This window comes from Muntiacus reevesi, chromosome 18, assembly GCF_963930625.1.
Source record: "Muntiacus reevesi chromosome 18, mMunRee1.1, whole genome shotgun sequence".
NCBI classification, from domain to species: Eukaryota; Metazoa; Chordata; class Mammalia; order Artiodactyla; family Cervidae; genus Muntiacus; species Muntiacus reevesi.
In genome coordinates, this window is record NC_089266.1 from 278681 (window position 1) to 302064 (window position 23384).

Below are 23384 nucleotides of genomic sequence, written 5' to 3' on the forward strand. Positions count from 1 at the left end.
TTTAGGAATTTATCTCAAGGAAACATCATGAATATTTAGGAAACTTTATCTTTTATAACATTTGAAAAGTGAAAAATTGACTGCTATCCAGATTTCTAAAAATGAGAGGTTCCTTTAAAAATTTACGAAATGTCTGCATTGTTTGACATCCTTAGGGAAAATGCACCAACAGGTTAAGGCTTAGCTCTGGTATTTGGAAATTTGAATGGCTTATTTTCTTCTTTGGCTTTTGTGTAGTTTCAAGTTATCCTCAATGAATATGTATTATGATTATCACTCAGTATAATGGTTTAAATTTTAAAACATTGGAAACAAAATCAGTGTTTAAAGCAAGTTATGATGCAGTGGGCCATGAAATGAGTTAGGAAGAATGGAGTCAATATTAAAATCAGGCAGATTACAGGAAGTGTGAAGTGAAGTTCACTGTTCTTCTCTCACTTTATTCCATTTTTACTTACATATTACAAGAAAAGGTAGCATTTTTAAGAAACAGAATCTGATGCTACTGTTCTTCGGTTAATAATAGAAGCTATCTTAACCAGACAACTGGTTGAAGAGCTCATTTTTATTTAACAAAGAACATATTTGCTCCCATTTTCAGACTATGAGTAGTCAATAAATATCAAAGTGTACAATTAAACAAATTAGTTTTTTGAAGCAGACCTTCGGATTTGACCTTCAGTTTTTAATATGTCTAGTTATTGCAGCTCACATAGTTAATTTTTTTTTCAAGTGTTTCTGAGATGGAGAAGTTTGGTTAGATATGTTGTGATTTCAGGGTTCTGTGGCAGAAGCCGTCTGTCCCTGAGTTCCTGGAGATGAAAACCAGTAGAGACACGGAGTTAACGAGGTGCCTGGGTGTTGCTGGGCTTGCCCTTAAATCGGTGTTACTGTTCTCTGCTTCTAGCTCCGCCCAAGACCGTCAAAGCCCCTGAGGAACACCTGAAGCCTGAGAGCCTTGAGGGGTCCAGTTCCTTCAACTACAGCGTGCTGCAGCATCTCGGCCAGTTCCCCCCGCTCATGCCCAACAAGCAGATCGCCGAATCAGCCAGCAGCAGCAGCCTGCAGAGCTCCGGGGGCGGCAAGCCTGCCATGTCCTACGCCAGCGCGCTTCGGGCCCCCCCCAAGCCCAGGCCCCCACCTGAGCAGGCCAAGAAGAGCAGCGACCCTCTGTCTCTGTTTCAAGAACTCAGCCTGGGGAGCTCAGCCGGCAGCAATGGCTTTTACTCCTATTTTAAATAATCACTTTTTTTCCTCCAGGGAGAATGTTCTAATTTCTGTATCAGTAGAACTAAGGTAGCCAGCCTTCACCTATAGCTGCACAGTTTGCTTTGTTTTCATGTTAAATATGTTCTCACTTAATTGCTTTGCTGCTAGACTTGCAACTAATTTTTTAAAAGTATATTCCATTATTTGCATTTTTGACGTGAGTCAGAATTTTGACAGCTTTTATGTGGAATAAAAAAATATTTTTAAATTTGTGTATTGTTATATATGTTTGCATCAAGCTAGCAGCTAAGAAGTTAATTGTGCAACTATTAAAAAAAAAAAGAAAAAAAAAGTTTGTCTAAAATGTATTTAAAGAGAAAAATAATTGTAAGTAGCATTTACATTTATTCAATAATATTACCATATGCTGGGTTTCTGTACCAGAAATGGCCAGTTGATGTACAAATGTATGTTATTTTTGCTTAAATTCATTGAAAATTTTTTAAAATAAAGGGGCAGCATCTTCTGAATACTTTTAAGTTTCATCAGCTTTTTTTGGTGGCAAGATGCTGCACTCTAAAACTTTTATAGTTTTAGACTGTATGATGCGCTATTGTCCTCTCCATCCACTGTAGGACAGAGTTAAAGGCATTCTTTGCAGGTGTATTTCCTATGCCACTGTTTTTTGTAACCTGAAAAAAACATGGGCATACTTAGTTATTTTTTGGACAAGCTACTCTTCAAGCTTGTTTTTAATGTTAATTTGATAGTGTGGTTTTTTTTAAACAAATCATGAAGCTGAAAAATTTTTAGGATTGTTGGTGCTTAGTAGACTTGATAACTATTTTAAAAATGCGTGAATTTAGTAAAAATCTTTTTTTCCTCACTATGCATGTGTAAATGTTTGTAATCTGGCTTCCCCTCTCTCCAGTGGTATAAAGAATTGTGCCGCTTTAAGGTTTCTTTTCCCTCCAGTAAAAATTTTGGTACCTTTTTTGATGTTTACATTAAAATGTGACATTATACATGGCAAATTCAAATATTTTGCTAACTGTTTTGTTTGAGGAATATCATTAAAGAAGAAATATAATGTTTATCAAAGATGTATCAAAATTCATCAAAATCTGGGGCAAAAACTACCCTTGTTTTTCGTCTTTCGATTCTTCTGAAAGAACCCCACTGAACTTGTACAAAAATATAAAATTTAAACAGCTCTCCTAAATATTCTACAGCCTAGACATTGTTTTGCGTGAACTTTGGTAAAATCCAAAGAAAAGCATTGACCCTCTTCAAACGTGTGGTCTTGTGACACTTTTGAAGCAAAGCATGTCTGTATTGTTTTCCTGACCTAGTAGTACTACTTTTATATTTCAGAGGTGTCTTGAAACTACAATATAACCTTTTTTAAAAAATAAAATAATAGGATAAGGTTGGGAAACATTGCAAATCCTGAATGGATCCTGATGATCCGTTCTGAAATAGCTTTTTGGAAGACTCCTTTTGAGTAGGCCATCATATATTTGCAGTCCACTTTAAGACAGTTGAAAAGCGAGGGATAAAGGAAAACTTGCACAGCAGGAGTCTGGCCGCGGCAGCAGCCCCCTGCAGCCCGGGAGAAGGGGGCTCGGGAGAAGAGAGGGGAGGGCCTCTGGTTGGAGGTGGCCGAGCCGCAGGGCGGACGGGGAGAGCCCCTTCTGTCCCGAGTGCAGCTGGCTGGTAGGTGGCTGCGCCGCAGAGGCCGGGCGCTGTGTGCAGCGGCAGGTGTCGATGTGTCGACTGCCCATGTGGTCACGGTTAGTACAAGTCACAGCTGGAAAACGGAGCCAGCAATTGCACAGCACCTTGGTTTCTCTGTACGATATCAGATCACCACGCTCAGCGGTGTTGGATTTTACTCAGCGTAACTTTAGTCATGAAAAAAGAAGAAAAAATTTTGCTATATAGCTGCGTATTTCCAACTTGGTGACAAAACTCAAGACAGAGCCCAAATGAAAATGAGATCCTCCTGATGTGAGGGTGTCTGTGAAAAATAGCGTTCTTGTCAGTAAGGACCCTCCTCCCCCCCATATCCAGGACTACGACACAGCTAGGTGAACGGTCGAAAGTATGTTGGTGAAGACTGAACTGTCACCTCGGGCCTGTCAACTAAGCCTGTGTCATGAAGTAATTGCCTAATTACCTGTTTTCCATACCTGAACCTTTAAAAAATACTAGTTTTAAAATTATTTAAATGTGCCCACCCCACCACCTCATATAAGTATGTTGATGATGGAAGCTTCGCGTAAGGAAGCTGTTGGGTCGTTGTGACTTCAATGTTCTAAGCAGTTATTTCTGAATAACTAAAAATAATAGCTACTTCCTAGTCCACTGCTGTGCTGAGCATGTCTGAGTGATCCTCATTCCTTTGTTGTTCCTGTAGCCAGTCAAGGAATCATAATGTTGTTCCCATCAGTACGCTCTTAGATTCGGTTTCAAACGTGTACTCCAACCTCCAGGCTTGGTCCTCAGCTTTCCTTAATGCCATATTTCCAGCTGTGCTTTGAGTATTATGTATGCGTAATATCTTGTGACAGTTTTGAGGAAATCGTAACTGCAAGAATCATTGCAAGTTTCCACTGCAGTGAAGCGTGGCTTCAGAGTACCATTCCTGCTCCTGGATCTGACTTGGGCGGCATGAGCAGGTGCCCACAGATCAGACTGATGTAGCAGTTGATGGTCGGCTCCCTTGTCTGCAGGGGCCATGGTCACAGAGTCAACCAAGTGCAGATCAGAGATACTAAAAAAGATTCCAGAATGTTCCAGAAAGGAGAACTTGAATTTGCCATGCACTGGCAACCATTTACATAGCATTTATATTGTATCAGGTATTAAAAGTAATCTAGAGAATGATTTAACGTATATGGGAGAGTGTGTGAGTTACATGCAAACACCGTGTCATTTTATAGAAGGGACTTGAACTCCGGCCCCTGCAGATACCAAGGGATGACCTTATATAAAGGTTCAACCTTAGTTCAGATGGAACTTCCTTATTTTTAAAGCTTGATGTTACCTCTGGGATAATACCAAGTGTTACCAACTTCCTTTTCTTGCAATACAGATTTCTTCCAAGTGAAGTCAATTGTTCACATGATGTCTTTCTGCTTCTTTGTTCTCTGTATCATTCTGAAGTTTCCTTTTTTTTGCCAGAACTATTTTTTATTCATTTTACTTTTTAATTTCAGTACTACTGAGATTTTGTTTTTTACATTAAAGTTCTTTTGGGTGATAGAATTTGTAGAGTTTTCATGCTAATTTTTTTTTCCTTATCTAAAAATGAATTTCTATTAAGCTTTGAAGAGCTTCAGTCAATGTAACATGGATATTTCTGGTGTGTTTAAAGGGGGTTTGGTTGCTATTTTGGCATTTTGGCTTGTGCTTTGCCAGATTGTTGTAGCAGAGCTTTGTTTTTGATTAACCAGCAGTTAATTATTGACCGTTTAAACAACATAACCTTCATTTTCCTTTCCTCAGAGACAGGCAGGCTTTCTTTCTATTCGGGTCATTTTGTATGTATGAAATAACAAACTGCCTTGTGTGGTTTATTCATCAAAGATTCTAGAATAAGTTTGGGTTTGATGTAAACATCAATTGGTCTTTTCAGTTCAAAGAATTTCAGAATAAGTAAAACAAGCAGAATTCCCACTGAATAAGCATTACCTAATTAAACATAGCAGTCTCCAAGACCTATTTGTGAAAATAGTTTCCGTGTTTTTGGAGGCATTGAAATTGCTGAGAAAGTTAACCTAATTTCCTAAATTGAAATAATTAATATATAGTGTTATCTTGCTCTCATGTAGTCGATTTTACATGTTTCATATTTTCCATGTGTACACATCTGAGAGCAAAGCTATAAACATGTAAGTATTTATCTCCAGCCACCTTGACTAGAGAGAGCCACTTTGCCTAAAAAGAGCCAGGGTGTGAAAAACAATTTCAAGATAAATTTTAGATTTCAACTACTGTTATGAAGAAGATTAGATTTACTGAAATCACCATTTTAAGAAGAGACACCTGTTATCCTTAGATAGCATTTTTTCAAACTGGAGTTGTTTTTAAAAAGAGAACCCAGAAAAAGCCTGTAAAAATACAAGATTAAAACTTTAAATATATTGAAAGATATAAATTCCTACCTTAAATGTTACTTAGGCTATCTGGTTTTTCTTGTAGCTCCACAAAGGTAGTAATTTGTCTTTTGTAAGATTTACCAGACATGTTTCTTGCTAACCATCCCTTTAAAGTAGGAGAACCCTCAATTTCTAGCATGACCCTATATGTTCCTAAATCTCAAAGTAAATGTTTGAGTGGATCTGATGGTTTGCTCCACTCTTTGCCACCTGATCCACAACTATTTAGCACTTAGAAATAGTGGATAATGTTCTACTTATGATTTCTTGTTCAGAATATCACTTAGTGATGTCCGTCACGTATTATAAAGACATCAGGAAATAGTAAGCGGCATTTCAGTCTTCAAAGTACTCCTTGTATTAGGTTTCTCATATTCTCCCTCTACTTGAGGTTGGATATTTATGTGGTGAGATTTCACTGTCAAGCTGCTAAATTCACACTTAACTACTTTCATACCTGTTTAATAAGCAATTTCAAGACCATTGTTACAAGGAATGAATCTTACTAACATTTTTATAAAACACATTCAAGAAATGGCATTGTTATTCCTTTAAATTAGAATATCAGATTAAACAGAATTACAAAAATTTTAATGTATTTAAATTTTTTGAAATGTTTGAAAATCATCTACTTTGGAATAAACGTTAAGGAAATAGTCACAGGAGTTTCTAAATTTCTTTGAACAGAGGCACCTAACAGAAGAATCTAGACTTAGTAACGTGAACCGTGGTTAAATCCTAAACTCAGTTTTACAGTGTTAGCCTAAAGCTTCTAAAACTGGAGTGTTGAGAAAACCCAGAGACATTCATATACTTATAGTTCCAGTAATGTATTAGACCAGACTTTATTTGCAATTTGTTCAACAGAGAGATTTTATTTTGATACGAATATTAAGCATAATGCATAGTAAGTTTTATATAATTCTACAAGTTCATTAAACAATATTATGGACTTTTCATTATATTCTTTGGGAGTCTTTTAGCTGTTTCTACACCTCATATGAGGTGTCTTTTGTATTTTATTTTGCATACTAGCATGTAACTGCCTGCCTTAGAACTATGTATACGAGGGGAAACCAATATTAAATTTTTTTGGATTTTTTGAAATAAATTTTGTCATTAGCTTTTTTTTTTTTATGTCTGAGCAGTGGAGGGGAAGGGGTGAATTCCATAGGTTTCCACACAGAATAGAAGGAGTATCTGTTTACACCTCTGTCCTGTCTGAGTAGGACAGAGCAGTGGGTCTCAGAGTTGAGCGCCTGCGTCAGAATCATCCGGGAGCCTTGTCAAATACAGGCTGCTGGACCCACTCCCGCCATCTCTGACTCCAGGCTGAAGCCTCGTCGTCTCCATTTCCAAAAAGATTCAGACGAGGCTCAGGCTGCTGTCCAGGCAACACACCTTGAGAACCACTGGTCTAGAGAAAGTCCGAGGGTCTTTTTAATCATGCATGTATTTATTCAGTGTGCAAAACTGATCTCGAGACATTTTTATAATTCGGGACGTTCATGGAGAAAGACCGCTGGAGCAAAGAGCCCTCTGGGTGGGGGCTGCCACCTCTCGCCTCCAGCATTCACCCTCTGAGGTCTGGGCTGCTCTTCCAAGTCAGGGTAGGAGTGCTGTCACTTCTAGCGTGAGTTTGGCTTCCTGTACACTGCAACCTGGGCTTTTGTCTAGAAGCTGAGCATTTGTTTGGAACGCTTAGAGAGTCAGTCTTGATGCTCCGCACACAGAGATGAGCATTGTGGTAGGAACCCATCGGACTGACACGGGAATGCCCTTTGCGCTTATGGAGGCCCTAAGTATCAACAGCCCCAGACTAAGACGGCAGTGACATTGAGCATGGGAAATGATAGATAATCCCCAAATGATGTCTTTGTGGTTTTCATGTTTTGGGGGATGAGAGAGGTGAGGGCAAAGGATTTGCTTTTCAAATTATGTGTTTCTCAGGTTAAACTTATTTTGGATTCTTTGCCAATAGGTGTTAGGGGAGCCTGCAGTATTGTTTAGGGAAGAAAATTGACAATTGTCTCTGATTTCTTTGCTACCTTTTTTTTTTTCTTTGCTACCTTTAAAAAAATTTATATGTTTGCAAGAAACAGTCTAGAGGAATCTTCCACCTACACAGCATGAGTTATTCATAAACTATAGGTGCACATGTATGAGCAAGTTATTTTTGAGAGAAACTGCCTACAATATAATAAACCTACAGGTCTATGGATATTTTAAAATTTGTGTGTTATTGTCGTTAATATTTCCCCTGGAGTGCAGCTTGAGAGGTATTGGTCTCTGCCTCTGGTTTTTTGTTTGGCTTTGAATTTACTGAGACTAGAAAGAAAAAATTATTTTTAAGGTAGTAGATTATAGAATGACTTAGATGTAGACCATATGATAAGCAACCTAGAACACACAGCTTTGGAATTCTTAAAACACAGTACTTCCTCCTTGAAAGCCTTGATAATCTTTGGTGGAATTGTTTATATGTTCAGCACAGGTTACTGTATTCAGTTGCAGCTCGTAGGGAGCTTCAGTTTATTTATCCTTTGCTTCGCACAATGCCTTGGATGCAGAGACCTCGCGCTGTCGTCCAGTTGGTCGGGGGGCTCTGTCCAGGTTGAAGTCCTGACAGGTCAGCTACACCTGAGAAGGTTTCTCAGCCCCTGCCCCCCCGCAGAGGACGAGTCAGGTTTTTATGTATCCAGACCATGCCAGCTTCTCAAAACCCGTGTGTATGACAAGTACTGTATCCGCTTTCTGTGCCAGTCATCCCGTCTGATTCTTTGAAACCCATGAAGGTACTGGTTAAATGTGGTAGTTGTATGCTAGGTAAATAGGGTGAATAAAATACCTCTCCTCTAAATTATAAAGGTAATGGGTTTTGCATTTTATTGACGGCTTCATTAGTGACACAGTGTTTTTTAAAAAGGCTTCAAGAATACAGTTCTTACCTAAACTTGTTCAGCTAACTTCATACAGTTGCAAATTCATACAGGGTCTTAGTTTGGCAAGCCTTCCAAAGGGAGGTTACATAAAACTGATTTGATCCATTTCCATCTCTTCAAAAAGTACCAGCTGTACAGCCATCTATCTAATAATCATAATTTTTGGCAAAATTATTATTTTTTTCTTTGTGGTTAATGATACCTCATCTGAGAATTCTAATGCCTAAAGAGTTTATCCTTAAAAGTAAAAATGACTTTGTACCATAAAATAACCCCAAAGCCACTATCTAGGGTTTCTATTTCCTTCTCTTTTTTGTCATTTTCTTTTAAAACTTAGATTTGGAATTACTTTGACCACATTGGTTCCTTAGAACAAGGTTTCAGTTCAGAGTTCTACAATTCCTACATTGTGATCATTGTCTCAGTGAAATTCTTTTGTTTTAAAAGATTCATGGTAACACAAAATGTATTTTACTGCTACAACTAAAATGTATTTATAATAAAATGCCTTTTTAATAATTTGGAGATCTGTTTATTATCTGTGAAACACTACCCTCTGCTTCCTTTCATGACCCAAGGTCTGACAGAAGTTAAGCACAGTACTTTGATTTTATTCATGATATTAATCAGTAAAACCAGCTAAAGTAACAGAACTAAATATTAATTTGTAAAGTTGTGACTCTAGTTTTCAGAAATTTGCAACTTAAATCTCTAAACTTCAGCGGTAGTAAAGGCCTGAAGGCTTCGGGTGTTAGTTACCTAAAAGTTTAAAGATCATCAGCCCTTTTCAAATTAAAAAAGTAAACCAGATGGCTCACTGGTAAAGAATTCTCCTGCCAATGCAGGAGACATGAGTTTCATCCCTGGCTCAGGAAGATCCCCTGGAGGAGGAAATGGCAACCCATTCCACTGTTCTTGCCTAGAGAATCCCATGGACAGAGGAGCCTGGGGGGATGCAATCCAAAGAATCGAAAAGAGACACGACTAGCTGAGAGAGAAGAGACAATCACGAATTGCTCTTAATAAGTCCCTTATTAATGCCGGGCTTGTGCAACCCAGAATTTATTTCAGACATTGTAAACCTAGTTGACATCAACATCAACATATTAGGGGGTGTGCCAAGCATTTAATCACACTGCCTCCCCTCCCCTCCAAATGCTGGCTGGGCACAAAATTGGCCTGAGTCAGGGTCTCATTTTCATTGGGGAAATAATTCTTCGCATGTGCCATGATATGACTTCAAGAAGCATTAGCCGGTCACAGAGGCTTTGTGTGCCGTGGCGGTCTTATTTTAACCTCCCATTAATGTGGCACCATGAATCAAACGAGTATGCTGTGCTTCAGGTTTGCAAATGTGGGGAGATGGGACAGTCGGCCTTTCTTAAGGACAAGTTACAATTCTTAGTGCAGTGAATCATATTCAAGATGGGTATCCTGCTTTCTTTGAGTTGATCTGATCCGACATAAATCATCTCTGGGTTTTGCAAAGAAACACATTTCTTTACATATAAATCATATGGCTGTGGAGAAGCCCTTGGGCTGCTATCTGCTCTAGAGGACATAACCAAGACCAATTTTCAATGGAAAACATACAAATAAAGACTCATGGGTGTTAATTCCAGTGCATTACTGGTGCTCTTTGAAGCACTTTTCTGAGAATGAAAGTAGAAGAATGTGATTTCATCAAAACTGCAAGGCGGGATCATTCTGTATGGAGCATGGGTTGAGCTGGAGAATTGAGAGTCGCCTTGGGGAGCGCTGAAATGGAGCTTGGCTAAACTGGAACACGCCCACGTCCCTGTGCCTTGGAGCTGAGGCAGGGTCTGTAATGGGCTCTGACACCCGATGCACACAGCGGTGTTGTCCTAACAAACCACTTCCCACAAGGATGGAGACCCTCTCTTCAGATGTGAGGACCCATCCTGATCGCGTGGCCTCAGTTCCCGTTCACCCTACCGACTGCGGCTGACTTACCTTTCTGAAGTGGATCTGATGGTGCCACTCTTACGGGAAGCCCTCCGTGGTTTCCTGTCGCACCTTCAGCCTCTGAGCTGGACTCTGGAGCGCTGCGCACAGCGCCCCGAGTCAGACTGCTTCCCCTTCCTTCCCTAGATGAACCCGCACCCTTCCTGGCTTCTCAGCTCACCCTTCAGCACCAGGACACCCAGGCCAGCTCTGGCGAGTGCTGCTATCACTCAGGGTTCTGCCAGTTCACCTCCCACACTCCCCAGTTGGAATTAGCTCCCTTCTCCTCTAAGGGCCTTATACTCGCGTTACCACAGTTTTTGTCTTTGAGTTGGGAGCTGGTGAGCTTCTGGTCCCGAGGCCCCAGACCTACAGCGTAGGCTCTGCGCCTTCTACAGGGCACACCCTGAAATGCCGGCGGAAGCAGCTCAGAGGGGTGGATTCAGAGAAGAGCTTAAGGACCCGCTCCCCTCCCCACACAGGCCCTTTGAAAGTGCGATTCTGCCAGATGCCAACTGCTGCTGGCAGCGATGGCCCGGGCGCAGCCACATCCCCGCTCACTCAGCTTTAACGGTTGCCTTTTGTGTCTTCCCAGGTGTCACTGTGGGAACCCTTGATTTAACAGCTTCACCATGGTTACGTCAACTTTGATGGACGCTGCCTACCTTAGCATCTCCTGGTCTGTAGGCATAAACTTACCATACAGGCTTTTGTGAAAGTGATGAAATTCCCATTGCTCTGAAGCTCTGGTGGATTTTAAATCCACAGAGGGAGGTGATTAAATAGAATGGGAGCTGCAGCTTGCAGAATGTGGTGTTAGCCCACTCTTAGCTCATTAAAGCGGATGCTCTGCAAATTGATTTGAACCATTGTTTTGGGAGACCATGGGGCTAATTCCTGAGAAGAGAGGACACTAGTGTGACAATGGGGTGAACCAGCCAAGGCTCTGGAAGGTGGTCTCGGCTGGCTGGTCACGTGGCTTGCCCTCTGGGCTCCCCTGCAAACAAACTAGAGGAGAATGGGTTTGATGCTGTTTTGCCCACTAGTTGGACAGAAATGTAATCTGAGGCATCTCTGACAAGCCCTCTAGATATGAACAGAAGCCAAAAGGGATGGGCCTGAAGTCCTGTGGTAGGTGGCTTGTCTCTGGGCCTGCTCTTCAAACGCACCTGCTACTAGGTCTTCTGTCGGCTTGGTATCCAAAGAGGCACGGGTTTCTACAAACTGAGCAGAAGTGGGCACTCTTGACTGAATCTCCTATTCAAAGTTTTTTTGTTTTTTGTTTTTTTTTTCTGTTCTATGTCTGCCTATGTCTGCTATTCAAAGTTTTGAGGAGTTAGTCCTCTAAACTCGGCGATTGGGCATAAAGCGAGCAGTGTGACCTGGGACCAAAGTAACAGGGAACTGCTGGCAGCTGTGTAAGTGATCAGGCTTTACCGGACAGATCAACTCTCCTCCCTGTGACCCTGCAGGCCAGCAGCTCCCAACCTTTTGGGCACCACGGACCTTTTTGGCCTCCAAGGACTGGGGGTGGGGTGGGGGGGGTGGCTTCTGGATGATTCAAGTGCATCAGATTTATTGTGCACTTTATTATTATTACATCCACTCCATCTCAGATCATCAGGCACTAGGTCTCCGAGGTTGGGGACCCTGCTATAGGCCTTCTAAGACCTAGATCATTCCTGCTGGTTGTGCTAAAGAATGGAAGAGACAGCATTTTGAAAAAAAAAAAAGTGTGCTCTAGTGTCATTAAAGGTAGTTTTGAATCATCCAGCAAAGGCCTTGTAGAAACCTATCTGTTCCTTTTTTTTCTTTTAATTGAAGCTGTGTTAGTTTCAGGTGTTCAGCAGAAACTTGTCTGTTCTTAAAGACTGCCGGCTGACGTGTTCCAGCTGAGAAAACCCATCTTATCTGGACCCGCAGCTGTGAGCTCCGCTGTGGCGGAGGCAGGGGCCCAGGCCCAGCACAGGGCGAGCCACAGGGCTGTGGGCCCCCAAGGGCATGGCCCAGGCCCCCCGTGAGCTCTGGTGGTCCCCTCCCTGTGCGTCCTGCTGCTTCTCTGGAGCACCCCTGCCCTCTTCTAGCTCACACACCTGTCTGATGTGCACTGTGTGGGGTGTCTGACTGGGTGGGGAAGGGTCTAGCTGCCAGGGTGACTCAGGAAAACATCACCCAGCAAGGCAGGTGCAGGGAACCATGCAGAACGGGGTAGAACCTGGGAATATGCGCCCAGTGTCAAGGGCACACAAGGAAGAAAGCATGGATTTTGCACAGAGGGGTTAAAGGCATGTCCACGCTGGGCCCTGGGGAGTCAGGAGGACTCCAGCAGCTTCTGAAAGGGGGCAGGCCACCCGCGGCCAAGGAACCTAAATCGCATAGCACTTAGCTTTATTTTAAAGTCACTGACTATATTTAACTCTAGGTCGTGAGGGGCAGGTCCACTACCCATCCCTGGTTTTGTCCAGAAGCAGGTCCTGTCCTGGCTCAGCACATATGCTGTAGTCAGGGGCTGAGACAGGACACTGGTCCCCAAAGACGTCCACATCCTGACCGGGGGAACCATACTTTATGGAAAAGGGACGCTGCACACGTGACTGAGCCAAGGGCCTTGGCGGCGGTGGGGCCGGGGGGCGGTGGCGCTTAGCTTGGATGGTCTGGTGAGCAGAGGTCCTTCCACGAAGGCGCTGTGAGGCCGGAAGCAGAGACGGGCTAGGGAGCATGGCATCTCCTCTCCTCTGCAGCTCGTTCGTTTACCTTCATCATACACCGCTTCCTCTCTCAAACCTTCCCTGGCCATCCGTACAAAAACCAACGGAAATGTCATTTTAAGGCTTTCCGCCGGGGGCTGGAAGTGGGCCCAGGACAAAGAAAGTACCAGACCGAAGAATGTCCCCCTGAGTCCGTGCCGTCCTGGGGCCACGGGCCGGAGCGAGTCTGTCCGCACCCCGAAGACCACCGCTTCGGGCTTGAGACACCGTCCAACTCCTTGGAGAAGGTGGGAGGAAAACGACGCTTCTTCCAGCCAGGCGGTCCGGTCCTCTGCAGAGATCACTTCACTTCTGCGATACCCACAGAGCGTGGCTCTGTGTTCCGGGAATCAGTCTCTCTGCTAAGGGCTCACACCTGGATTTCTGGAGCTGGCAGGTAGGACCTCCTGGCCTCAGTGACTGGGGGCCGCCTCTCGCTGAGGTGGGGGCGGCCTTGGCTTCGACTCCTTTTCTCATTTTCCTTCCCAGTAGGTGGAGCGGGTTGTACATTGCCACCTCCCTGCCTCTGGGACGTATCCGGACTGTATCCCTGTTTTTCCGGACGTCCTTCGGCCCATGAGGCACATGCTGGGTCGCCCCTTTGTTGTACACGCAGCATGGATGGGCTTCCGACTGTCGCGGGGCGGGGGCGGGGCGCGGGGCGGGGCGGGGCGGCGGGGGCGGGGCGGGGCGGCGGGGGCGGGGCGGGGCGCGGGGCGGGGCGCGGGGCGGGGCGGCGGGGGCGGGGCGGGGCGCGGGGCGGGGCGGGGCGGCGGGGCGGGGCGCGGGGCGGGGCGGGGCGGCGGGGGCGGGGCGGCGGGGGCGGGGGCGGGGCGGCGGGGCGGGGCGGCGGGGGCGGGGCGGCGGGGGCGGGGCGGGGCGCGGGGAGGGGCGGGGCGGCGGGGGCGGGTCGGCGGGGGCGGGTCGGGGCGGGGCGCGGGGCGGCGGGGGGAGGGGCGCGGGGCGGGGCAGCGGGGCGGGGCAGCGGGGCGGGGCGGGGCAGCGGGGCGGGGCAGCGGGGCGGGGCAGCGGGGCGGGGCAGCGGGGCGGGGCAGCGGGGCGGGGCAGCGGGGCGGGGCAGTGGGGCGGGGCGGGGCAGTGGGGCGGGGCGGGGCTGTTTACATCAGTGAGTTGGGTGTTGTGAGCTCCTCAAGCTCAGAGCTGAAGACCTCAGACTGTGGCTGCAAACACCGCCCCCCCCCGCCCCTCCCCCACCTGTTTCTCCCTGGTTCTACCAGGACTGCTCTGTGGGCGAAGACAGAGGCAGGCTTAAAGCCGAATCGGCAAGCATCTCCAGGAGGCTGGGCTTTCGCATTCAGGCCAGAAACTTGTCAGGAGCAAAGCCCCAAGACAAACTAGCGCTGTGTGAAGTGAGGCCGACATAGAGGAGCAGATACTGTTTGCTCTCACTCGTATGAGGCACCTGAACAGTGAAGTTCACAGAGACAGAAAGTGTATGGTTGGAGGGGTGGGGGGCAGGGAGTCGTTTAAAGAGGGCAGAGCTTCTGTTTGGCAAGATGAAAAGCGCCATGGACAGTGGGTAACATGGTGGAGCTGGACACGTAGAAATAAAGGTGGTAAATTTCATGCTGTGTATATTTTACCACATTTTTAAAAAGGTCTCACACTTAAATGTTATTTATCTAACTGGGTTGCTAGTCCTGGCTCTGCCACCTCCCTTACCCTTACCTCGTGCGATCTGATGAATTTTAAAAGTTAAGAAAGTGAACACGTTATGATTTGACGACTGTTCAGTTCACACCGGTCCAGTAGGAACTAGAGTCACAGGGACCAGACTCCAGCCTGGCGCCCCCAGCCCTCTCTGCACTCACCGTTGGCCTCGAAAGATGCAAACAAACACTAACATAGTTTCTAACCGCTCAAGGCCACATCCTGAGGATGACCCCAGCCCCTCTTAAACTGTCTGCCTGAGAAAATTCAAGGCTGCCTAAAGACTGCTGTTTGTCCAGCCAAAACCTGCCACAGGCCCTGGTCTCCCAGCCTCTGTGTAAGGGTTGGCGCCTAACTGGATTACCTCCTGTTAGCCAACCCAGACAGGTTCCCAGGCCCACCCCCTTCCACTCCTGGGCAGCCCTTTGCTTCTCTAACTCTACAGAGCCTACCCACCCTAGAAAACCGATCTCCTCTGGGCATACGGTGGAGTTCTGTTCCTGCTGCGATAGAGAGTTACTGATTAAAATCTGTTCTGACCAGGATACCTGTGACTTTGTTTATCTCTGGCAGTTCTGATAAAACTTTATTTATGGACACTGAAATCTGAATTTTATGAAATTTTCACATCATGAAATCTTTTTCCTCTTTGATGTTTCTTTACCATTTAAAAGTATAAAAACCATTCTTAAAAAAAAAATTTTAAAAAAATTTTTTTAAAAACCATTCTTAGCAAGAGACCCATCCCTGCAAGAGGGGGTTGGCCACGGCCTCTGAAACAGATCAAGGTAAGGGGCACAGGGTCCTTTCTGCTCAAGAGTCTGGCTTTCCATCCCCAAGGGCTAGTTGAATGCAGGGGATTCAAAGGCAGAAGAGTGTAAATTGTGACTCTCCATGTGGCCCTTCGTGTCTAGGTGCTAAGCCCGGCTACCTAATGTTCTCTGCCACAAAAATCCAGCGTCTGAAACCAGACCCTGTGGCAGGGTGGCTGGAGCCCTGTGTCAGCACTGGGATGCTTCTGGCACTGGGAGCTCTGGAAATAACACTCCTTGTTTTTCACCCGCTTGCCACACGCGCTTGCCAATTCAGAAGGCCTCTGGTTTCTCCTGAAGACAACCCAGGGCCCAGAGTCAGAAGTTGGAATTCAGAGCCTCTAAATCTCACCGGTAAACAGACCCTCTGTCCCGTGTCCCCACAGACGTCCTCACCATCCGTGGCCTATGCCTTCATTTCTCCTCTGGGTCAAGGGGGCCCTTAGGCTGCGTGGTCAGGAACCCAAGTGATCTCTACGCAAGGTCAAGGAAAGACAAGCTTCAAAGAGTTTTTATTTCAAATTGCAGTCAGACCAGTTAAAAAGTGCTTGTCGGGTCTCCCAGAAGCCAAGGAGGGGATGTCGGGTGACCAGGAAGCAGAGAGGCGCTGGCGCCTCGAACAGCTGAGCACCCAGGGCGTCTGGCGAGCCGCGGAGGAACCTCGGGGAGGCAGGTCGAGGACCCCCGAGGACCCCCGCACCGGCCGCCCCGCCCCTCCTGGCCGGCCGGGCCGAGTCCACTGGCCAGCCGGGCCGAGTCCACTGGCTGGCCCCGGAGAAGCGACGCGCCACGTGCGCCCAGTGGGGACGCGGAGAAGTCACGCTGCCGCCTCCAGCCCATCCTGGGCTCGGCCTCCCGAGGCGGGCCCCGCGCCCGGGCCCAGGGCTAGTGCTCGGGCTCGGCGTCCATGCAGGACTCCCAGGGGTCGCGGGGCATCCGCGGCAGCGCGAAGAGCAGCAGCGCGAGGCCGCCGACCAGGAGCAGGGCTGCAGCGACGCAGGCGCAGACGAAGGACCAGGCGAGCGAGTGCGCGATCCAGGCCGTGTGCTCGCTGTCTACCATGCGCTGCACCGACTGCCGCGTGACCTCCGCCGACACGGAGAGGCAGAGGCCTGCGGGCACAGCCGGGCTCAGGCCGCAGGCCTCGAGCGGCAGGCCCGGGGCGGGGCGGCGCTGGGGGGCAGGTGGGGGTGGGGGTCTGGGAACGGGGGCAGGGGGTGGGGGCCGGGAGTCAGAGGCCTGCGGGCACAGCCGGGGCAGGGGGTGCGGGGGTCCGGAGGGGAAGGTGAGGGTGGGTTCAGGTGGGGGAGCTGGGGGGGCGGTCACGGGGGCATGGGGAGCAGGGGTGTGGAGCCGGGCCTTGTCCAAACCCAGCCCCCACCCCAGCGGGCTGGGGAGGGGGGCGAGAGCACCCACGGGAGCCCCATCCTACCTGCGAAGATGTAGAACATGGAGGCCGGCCTCAGCAGGTAGTCACGCTTCTTCCGGAAGGACAGGAGCGCGCAGAGGGTGCCCACGATGATGAAGCCCAGGCTGAAGATGGCGATGGCGGCGGCCGAGATGCTATACTCTGCGGCACACGAGCGCAGGGACGCCGGGGCCTCAGGAGGGGCTCGGAGTCCCCTCGCCTGTTGTTCCTGCCCCCAGGTTAGCGATTGCTCTGCATTCTGCCGCCCCTGTTACCCAGGTTAGAACACTGAGGGCCAGAGAAGAAATCATTCCTTCCGAGTGGCACATGAGTAAAGGATGCGGCCAGGATGTCCACAAGACCTAATTCATTCTCCAGGTCGTCCATGCACCAAAATGAAGGTCCTCCTTCCAGGGGCAGAGGCCTCGGAAGGTGGGCGGAGATTTGTGGCTGGAGACCTGCCTGAAGCAGAAACCTCCCTCCCAGAGTCAGGGCTGAAGGTGACACCCAGGCTCAGGGTGGTCTGTCCTGGGACTGACAAGCAGTCTCTGGAAGGATGACAGAGTGCGACTTGTTACAGAGCTCAGTGCCGGAGAGGATCTGTGTGTGTGTTCCAGTGTGTGCCTGGGTGTGCATGTGTGTGCATGTGTGTACCTGGGCATGCGTGTGTGTGCGTGGGAGCTCTGATGCAGAGACCTGAGACGCCTGGAGGTGGGAGCTGCCGTCTCTGGGCACAGAGGTTGGCCAGGCTGCCGCTGACAGACTTCAGGAGGGGCTGCTTGTCATCAAGCAGGAGCCTGGGGCTTTCATGCCAGGGATTTTCCAGCTCAGCAGGGAGTGGTGGAATCCACTTTTCCTCCCCCTCCCTACCCTCCACCCAGGCTCACCTTTCTGAGTAGTGACTTCGAAGATCTCCGAGCTCTCGCCTGGGTTAAAATGCCTGAAGTAGGAACAGTTTTTCTCTGCAAAGGAGGGAAACAGTTGAGAGAAAGGGCTTCAGCTGGGGCGGGAGCTGGCAAGGAGGGGGCGGGCCAGTCCTCCTGGGGCTTCTGGCTTGCTCTCTGCTCTCTAAATCCTGACTCTGGGCTGAAACAAGCATCTTGCTTCCACCCTTAGACCAAAAGTTTGGTGGGAAAGGGGCTGTATAAGAGCCTGAGGATCTTCAGGGAGCTGAGGCTGACTCAGTCCGGGCACAGAGCACTGGGTACTGAGCCCATTTGGCAGATGGGGTAACTGAAGCCTAGAGTTCAAGTCTGTTTGGAACTGCAGGACACATGGTCAATCAGGGCCAGACAGTGGTCCTCAGCTGGGGCTGCTTCTCTCTGCAGGGGACCCCAGGCAGCGTCTGGAGACATCTGTGTCCCTGTTGGGCAGACGGCTACTGGCACCTGGCGGGAGGTGGCCTGGGATGTGCTGGACAGCCTGCAGGGCACAGAACTAGCAGCCCTCAGATGCCAGAGGCGCTGGGGTTGCCAGACCCTGGGTCACACACAACCCAGCACTGGTTTCCAACCAGCATCCAGGCCCATCCTGAGGCCCTGGGTGTGACCTGGCAAACAAAATCTTTTTCAAGAACTTTCCCAGAGATTCTGATGTTCAGCCAGGTTTAGAAACCTGGCTCTAAGCCCCTTAAAATGCCGCCTGAAGGGCTTTGCTGAGTGGGCCATTGTGTGGACTTGAATGAAGGGCCACGGGTGACCATCATCTCAAGCATTAGGCCCTCCATGCTTGTGAGCACAGAGGCAGCGCAGCTGAGACCTCCCGGGTGAACTGCTCGGCCCACTTGATTAGCGCCGGGAAAGCCATGGAAGATGTGTATTGGCCGCAGGGCCAAAAATCTGGATTTGGTAGGGGACAGAGGAGGAACTCAGAACAAAGAAATTCACACTGATTTTCAATATAATTTCTCCTCCATTTTTCTCTTTTAATCTCTCTTACAACTAAATATACTGTAAAATTAAAAGACTATTGCTTATTGCATGGCTTAATGTTCTTTACTGCTGATTTAGGAAGTAGATGAATGGGTTATTTTACACTATTCTATTTCTTAAAAAACTAAATTATGTTGCTTTTAATTCGTGTGAGGCACTGCACTGAATTGTTTTTCCTGTGTATCCTTGAACCTCAATAGGAAACTCTGCTCCTGGTTTAGATGCATCTACTTTGTGCTTTCGTTGTTTTTTTTTTTAATCTTCAGGCCACAGTTTAATGATCACCAGGTGTTGGTGCCTCGTTGCTTTTGGGAAAAAAACCTTCCAGTCATAGCTTTCACTGGGGTCCAGGCTTCTGTCTGCCTGAGATGTATCATCTCCCACTGAAACCTCTGGCCCCCTGACCCCCCAATGTCAGGGTTACTGCTGCTCCGTGGTGGAGGAAGAGAATGACCCCGGGAGATGGAGCCTGGCTTAGCAGCAGCAAATGTTCCGTGAAGTAAACAGCCTTTTCTTTGAGCTTCTATATTTAAATCACTCTCCTTTGAGCTGAGTTACCTGGGGTGTGTGGCTGCCGCTGGTGATGTCAGGCGCTTCTGGTGCTATTTTCAGGCTGAACGGAGCTCTCACGCGTGTATTAGGTTATCAGCTGTAGACTCTCTAGCAGCCCTGCTCTAATGCCTCGTGCGAGGTGACGGGTCCCCCAGGGTCTCCCTCTGGACAGAGGAATAATTTCTGTCTCATTCTTTAAGGGCCAATTTTTGTTGCCGTTGAAAACCCTCTGAAGGGAACTAACTGAATTCCAGCGTGTTTCACGATTGGCTGCCTCCATGACAATTTGCAGACCCTGAGTTAGAACCCTTCAGCACGAGTGGCCTGGACATAAGGCCCATCGAGGACCCGGCCAAGGCAGGCACGTCCACGTTGCCAAAGGTCCTCTTGCTCAGGTGGCAGTTGGGGTGTCAGCACCCCCAGACCAGCACCAGGCTCTGGGGAAGTCTGGTGCTGCAGATTGTGCGAGGACAAGTCCAGGCACCACCCCCCCCCCCCGACTAAGTGCTTCCAGAGGGCATCTGGAGGTCCCGGCTCCCTTCCTCCGTGGCAGGTCTTCCGGTGAGCGGATGGGCCTGCCCGCCCGTCCCCTCTCCTGACTCAGTACTTGAGGATGACCAGTGTCCCCTGTGCTGAACCAGAAGCTCCGCTGCAGGGGGCCCTGTGGATGCCCATCGGAGACCGCAGCCCCTTTGTGTCTTGTAACCTTTTTTGATTTAAAATTTAAAACTTGACATTTTAAACTATAACTTTGGAAGTTAGATGTCCACTCTTCCCCAGGGTTTGTTTCTGTGGCTATTTTTATTGTTGCTTGTCAAATTACATTTCTGAATTAAATATGTGAAGTCTGTTCATGTATGGCCACTGAAATCTCTGCTCAGTTAGTTTGGTGGTCAGCTCACAGAGATTTCCTAGAACGCTTGGAAGCCATGCCTCTCCCAGGCTTTGCTGAGGAGCTCCGTGCCAGCAGACAGCCAAGCACTCAGCAAGGTAGTCGACGTTTCTGCCTTCATCTTTTTCTCCCTTTCTCTTTCCCCTCCCTCCCCTGCCCCGCGCTCGCTCGCTCTCTCCCTTTCCTTTTCCGTCTTTCTCCCTTCCTCGTACTCTCTCCCTCCTCTCTTTCTCTTTCTTTCTCTCTCTTTCTTCACGCAGCTCCACATAAGCCAGAGGTGAGAGCTTATGGCCTTCTCAGATCTTTCCTGTGCATACTTGTTACACTGTGGACCCACGTGACCTCCTAAATTCCCAGGAATATGTTGGAGCTTTTCAAAGCCACCCATCTTATTCTCCAGTTTTCTGGTTAGCCTATTGTTTGCTCTGTTATCTGCTCCTTTAGGCAGTTATGGTATTAAACAACTGTCTCTAATTGTTTTTGACAAATGCCTCCTGGGTAAAAGACTTTTTCCACTGGATGAGCTCAGAGTCAGGTCAAATAAAGACAGTCTTGCAAGTGGGGACTTCTAGGGAACCACCAGACAGATCAGATAATGACAGCACTCTGGGAATGAGGCCTTGAAAGGGATCCAGCCCTAGTCTGTCCTTTCTGGTGACTTCTAGGCAGCTGGCTTCACTCTGATGGCAGGCTGTTGGTTTTTGAGGCTGTGACAGTCAGGGAGGAAAGAACTGGAATAGCAGTTTAAGATACTACAAACCTCATTGTTCCTACTGAGATTCACCCCTCTTTCTTGAATAAGCACTTGCTTATTGCTGCAGGACTGGTTAACTTCTAGAGTTCTGAGAAAGTTTATTCTGATCATGTTAGCCAATGTTCTCATTGTTTTTATGGAGAAAAGAATTTTTGGAGGTTCTTACCCTGTCATTTTTTTCTGATGTCATCCAAAGTTAACATATGTAATATATATGTTTGGCAGGCAGTGCTATGCTTGTGTTTGTAGATGTTGTTGTTAACTAGTGAGAGAGGGCATATGAACCCTATTCCTCCAAGAAACAGTGATCCAGTAGAGCAGAGGCAGGATGGGTGGGGAAGGAAAACGACGTCCCCTTGCAGAGAAAGGAGAGGGGAGAAGGCAGGAGTGCACTTGGACAGCTCGTCAGGCCAAGGCAGTGCTCACAGGCTCGGAAGGTGCGACTCTCCCTGGACCAGGAGAAGACGGCCTAGAGGTCGACTCGACTCAGGCTCGCGGCCAGGCCGAGTCGGCGCGTCCCCTGTGGCCGGTCCGGGCACGTCCCACCAGTCATCTCTCCTTGCGTAGAGTCCCCTCACCACCCTGCCCATCTGCTGTGTAAATTCACCAGGCTTTAAAGGGCCAGGCCAGGTGGACCATAACAGTACGTCCCCATGCACGGCCCCTGGAGACCCTGCCCTGCCAGGAGGGCTGGCGGACGGTGCGTCTGTTTATGGGTGTGCTCGGCCGTGGCCGCGGGGCGTGGGCATCTGGGCTACACGATACCCTTCGAGCACATGTCCGTGCCTGTGAGAGCCCTCAGGCTGGGGACTCGCTGTGTCTTCCAGGTGTCCGATGGGAGTGAGCAGGGCAGGGCTTTCCTGGGGGCAGCGGGGGGGAGGGCAAGGAAGGCGAGGAGTGGAGGCGTGGGGTTTGGACTCCTTCATCCCCCACAGAGACCTCAGGGTCTTCGGGGACTTAGCAGTGCCTTTCTTAAAGGGCAGGGTTCAAGGAACACCCAGCCTGATAACAGACTAATTCTGAAAACCAGGTGGGAGCCTGCACTCACTCTGGTCGCCGGCCACCTTGGGGTGACATTGGAAGGAACGCTGGAGGGGACTTTGGGTTGCTGGACCTGAGCCCGTGTGTTAAAGGAAGATGTGGAGTCTCTATGGGGCGGCGGGCAGGGCCCGAACAGAGCTCAGACTCCAGTGCCGCCAGCAGGCTCTTTCCACAGCAGGTGCTCCGTCCACTGAGAATGTGGCAGCTCCACGCCTGCAGAGCAGCCCGGCCAGCCTCACACTGGGTGTGCTCTACAAAGAGCTCCTTCAAGTGTGGTTCGCTCACCCCTAGGAGAGTGAGGCAGGCTTTTAAATCGCAGCGAGAGGAAGCATTTCCTAAGTCTGAAGGGGGCTGGGTCCAGGAGGAGACGCAGGACACACAGTCCTCGCACAAAGCGGTCCCGCCTCACAGGCAAGTCACCTGTGTGGGCGCTCAGGGCCGGTACCCAGGAGGGACGCCCACTGGGTTTCCTGCTGCCGCCTTCAGACTCCTGATAATCACGAGGAGGAGTCCTGCATTCTCCTTTTGCCCAGGGCCCAGTAACCCTTTAGGAGTGTGTCCCCACTTCAGCCTGGAACGAACTCCCACCGAGGCGGCCCTTCCACCTGAGGGCTGCGTTTGGCTGGGCGGTGCGTCCAGGCTGAGTCTGTAGATCCGCGTTCTCTTTCCTGAGCTGCGGTCTGTCTGCCCATCCAGACCCCTGCCCCTGACCAGCCCTGAGCCCCAGCGCAGGAATAGCTGGAGCCGAGCGCCCGTGCTCCACAGCCTGGCTCAGCCTCTGCCAGCCCCACCGCGGCCGGCCCACCACCCCCGCCCAGGCACGCTGGCTGGTCCACCGCCCCCAGCCCGGATTCGGTCTGGGGAGCCCCGTCCTCCCACAGGGCCGGGCGGGGCGGGTACGTTACCCCCGGGCAGGGTGATGGGGCCGCAGCTCCTCTCCTTGTCGCCCACGAAGATCCGCTTCGTGCAGATCCGCCAGAGGCCGAAGTGGGCCGCCTCGCAGGTGGTGTTGTGGTGCTCCACGTGGGGGCTCAGCACGGCCCAGTGGTCCGTCACCACGGCCACCAGGGCCAGCACAGTGCCCACGAGGACGCAGAGGAGGGCCACTCGGACCTTCAGGGTCTTGGTCGGGGCCATGGTGGTCCCGCGGCAGTGGGCACCTGGGGGCCGGCGGCCGTGTCCTTCCGGGCTGGGGCGGCGGCAGTGACTCCAGCCGGGGATGGAAGCTAAGTTTAGTGTGCCGGGCTGAGCCAGGGTGGGCTGGCCATGGGCGAGGCCACTGGACGGGCTCAGCAGC

At 49.2% G+C, this 23384-nt stretch overlaps 2 protein-coding genes across 7 annotated transcripts in view; one reads left to right on the top strand and one right to left on the bottom strand.

Moving 5' to 3' along the window:
- HELZ (helicase with zinc finger) overlaps positions 1–8817 on the top strand; it is a 149410-nt gene extending 140593 nt beyond the window's left edge. For all 6 annotated transcript variants that reach the window (XM_065908752.1, XM_065908754.1, XM_065908751.1 and 3 more), the window contains one exon: positions 908–8817. In XM_065908752.1, the coding sequence (XP_065764824.1) occupies positions 908–1242 (335 nt within the window). In that variant the 3' untranslated portion in view covers positions 1243–8817. The remainder of the gene's footprint in view (positions 1–907) is intronic.
- A 7176-nt stretch (positions 8818–15993) lies between these two features.
- Positions 15994–23337, bottom strand: CACNG1 (calcium voltage-gated channel auxiliary subunit gamma 1). Its single transcript, XM_065910770.1, has 4 exons — positions 22993–23337; positions 17805–17879; positions 16942–17079; positions 15994–16621 (listed from the first exon to the last, which is right to left on the bottom strand). Exons 1-4 carry the CDS (start codon positions 23222–23224, stop codon positions 16395–16397), a joined length of 672 nt encoding a protein of 223 aa, XP_065766842.1. The 5' UTR covers positions 23225–23337; the 3' UTR covers positions 15994–16394.
- Positions 23338–23384: the final 47 nt, after the last annotated feature.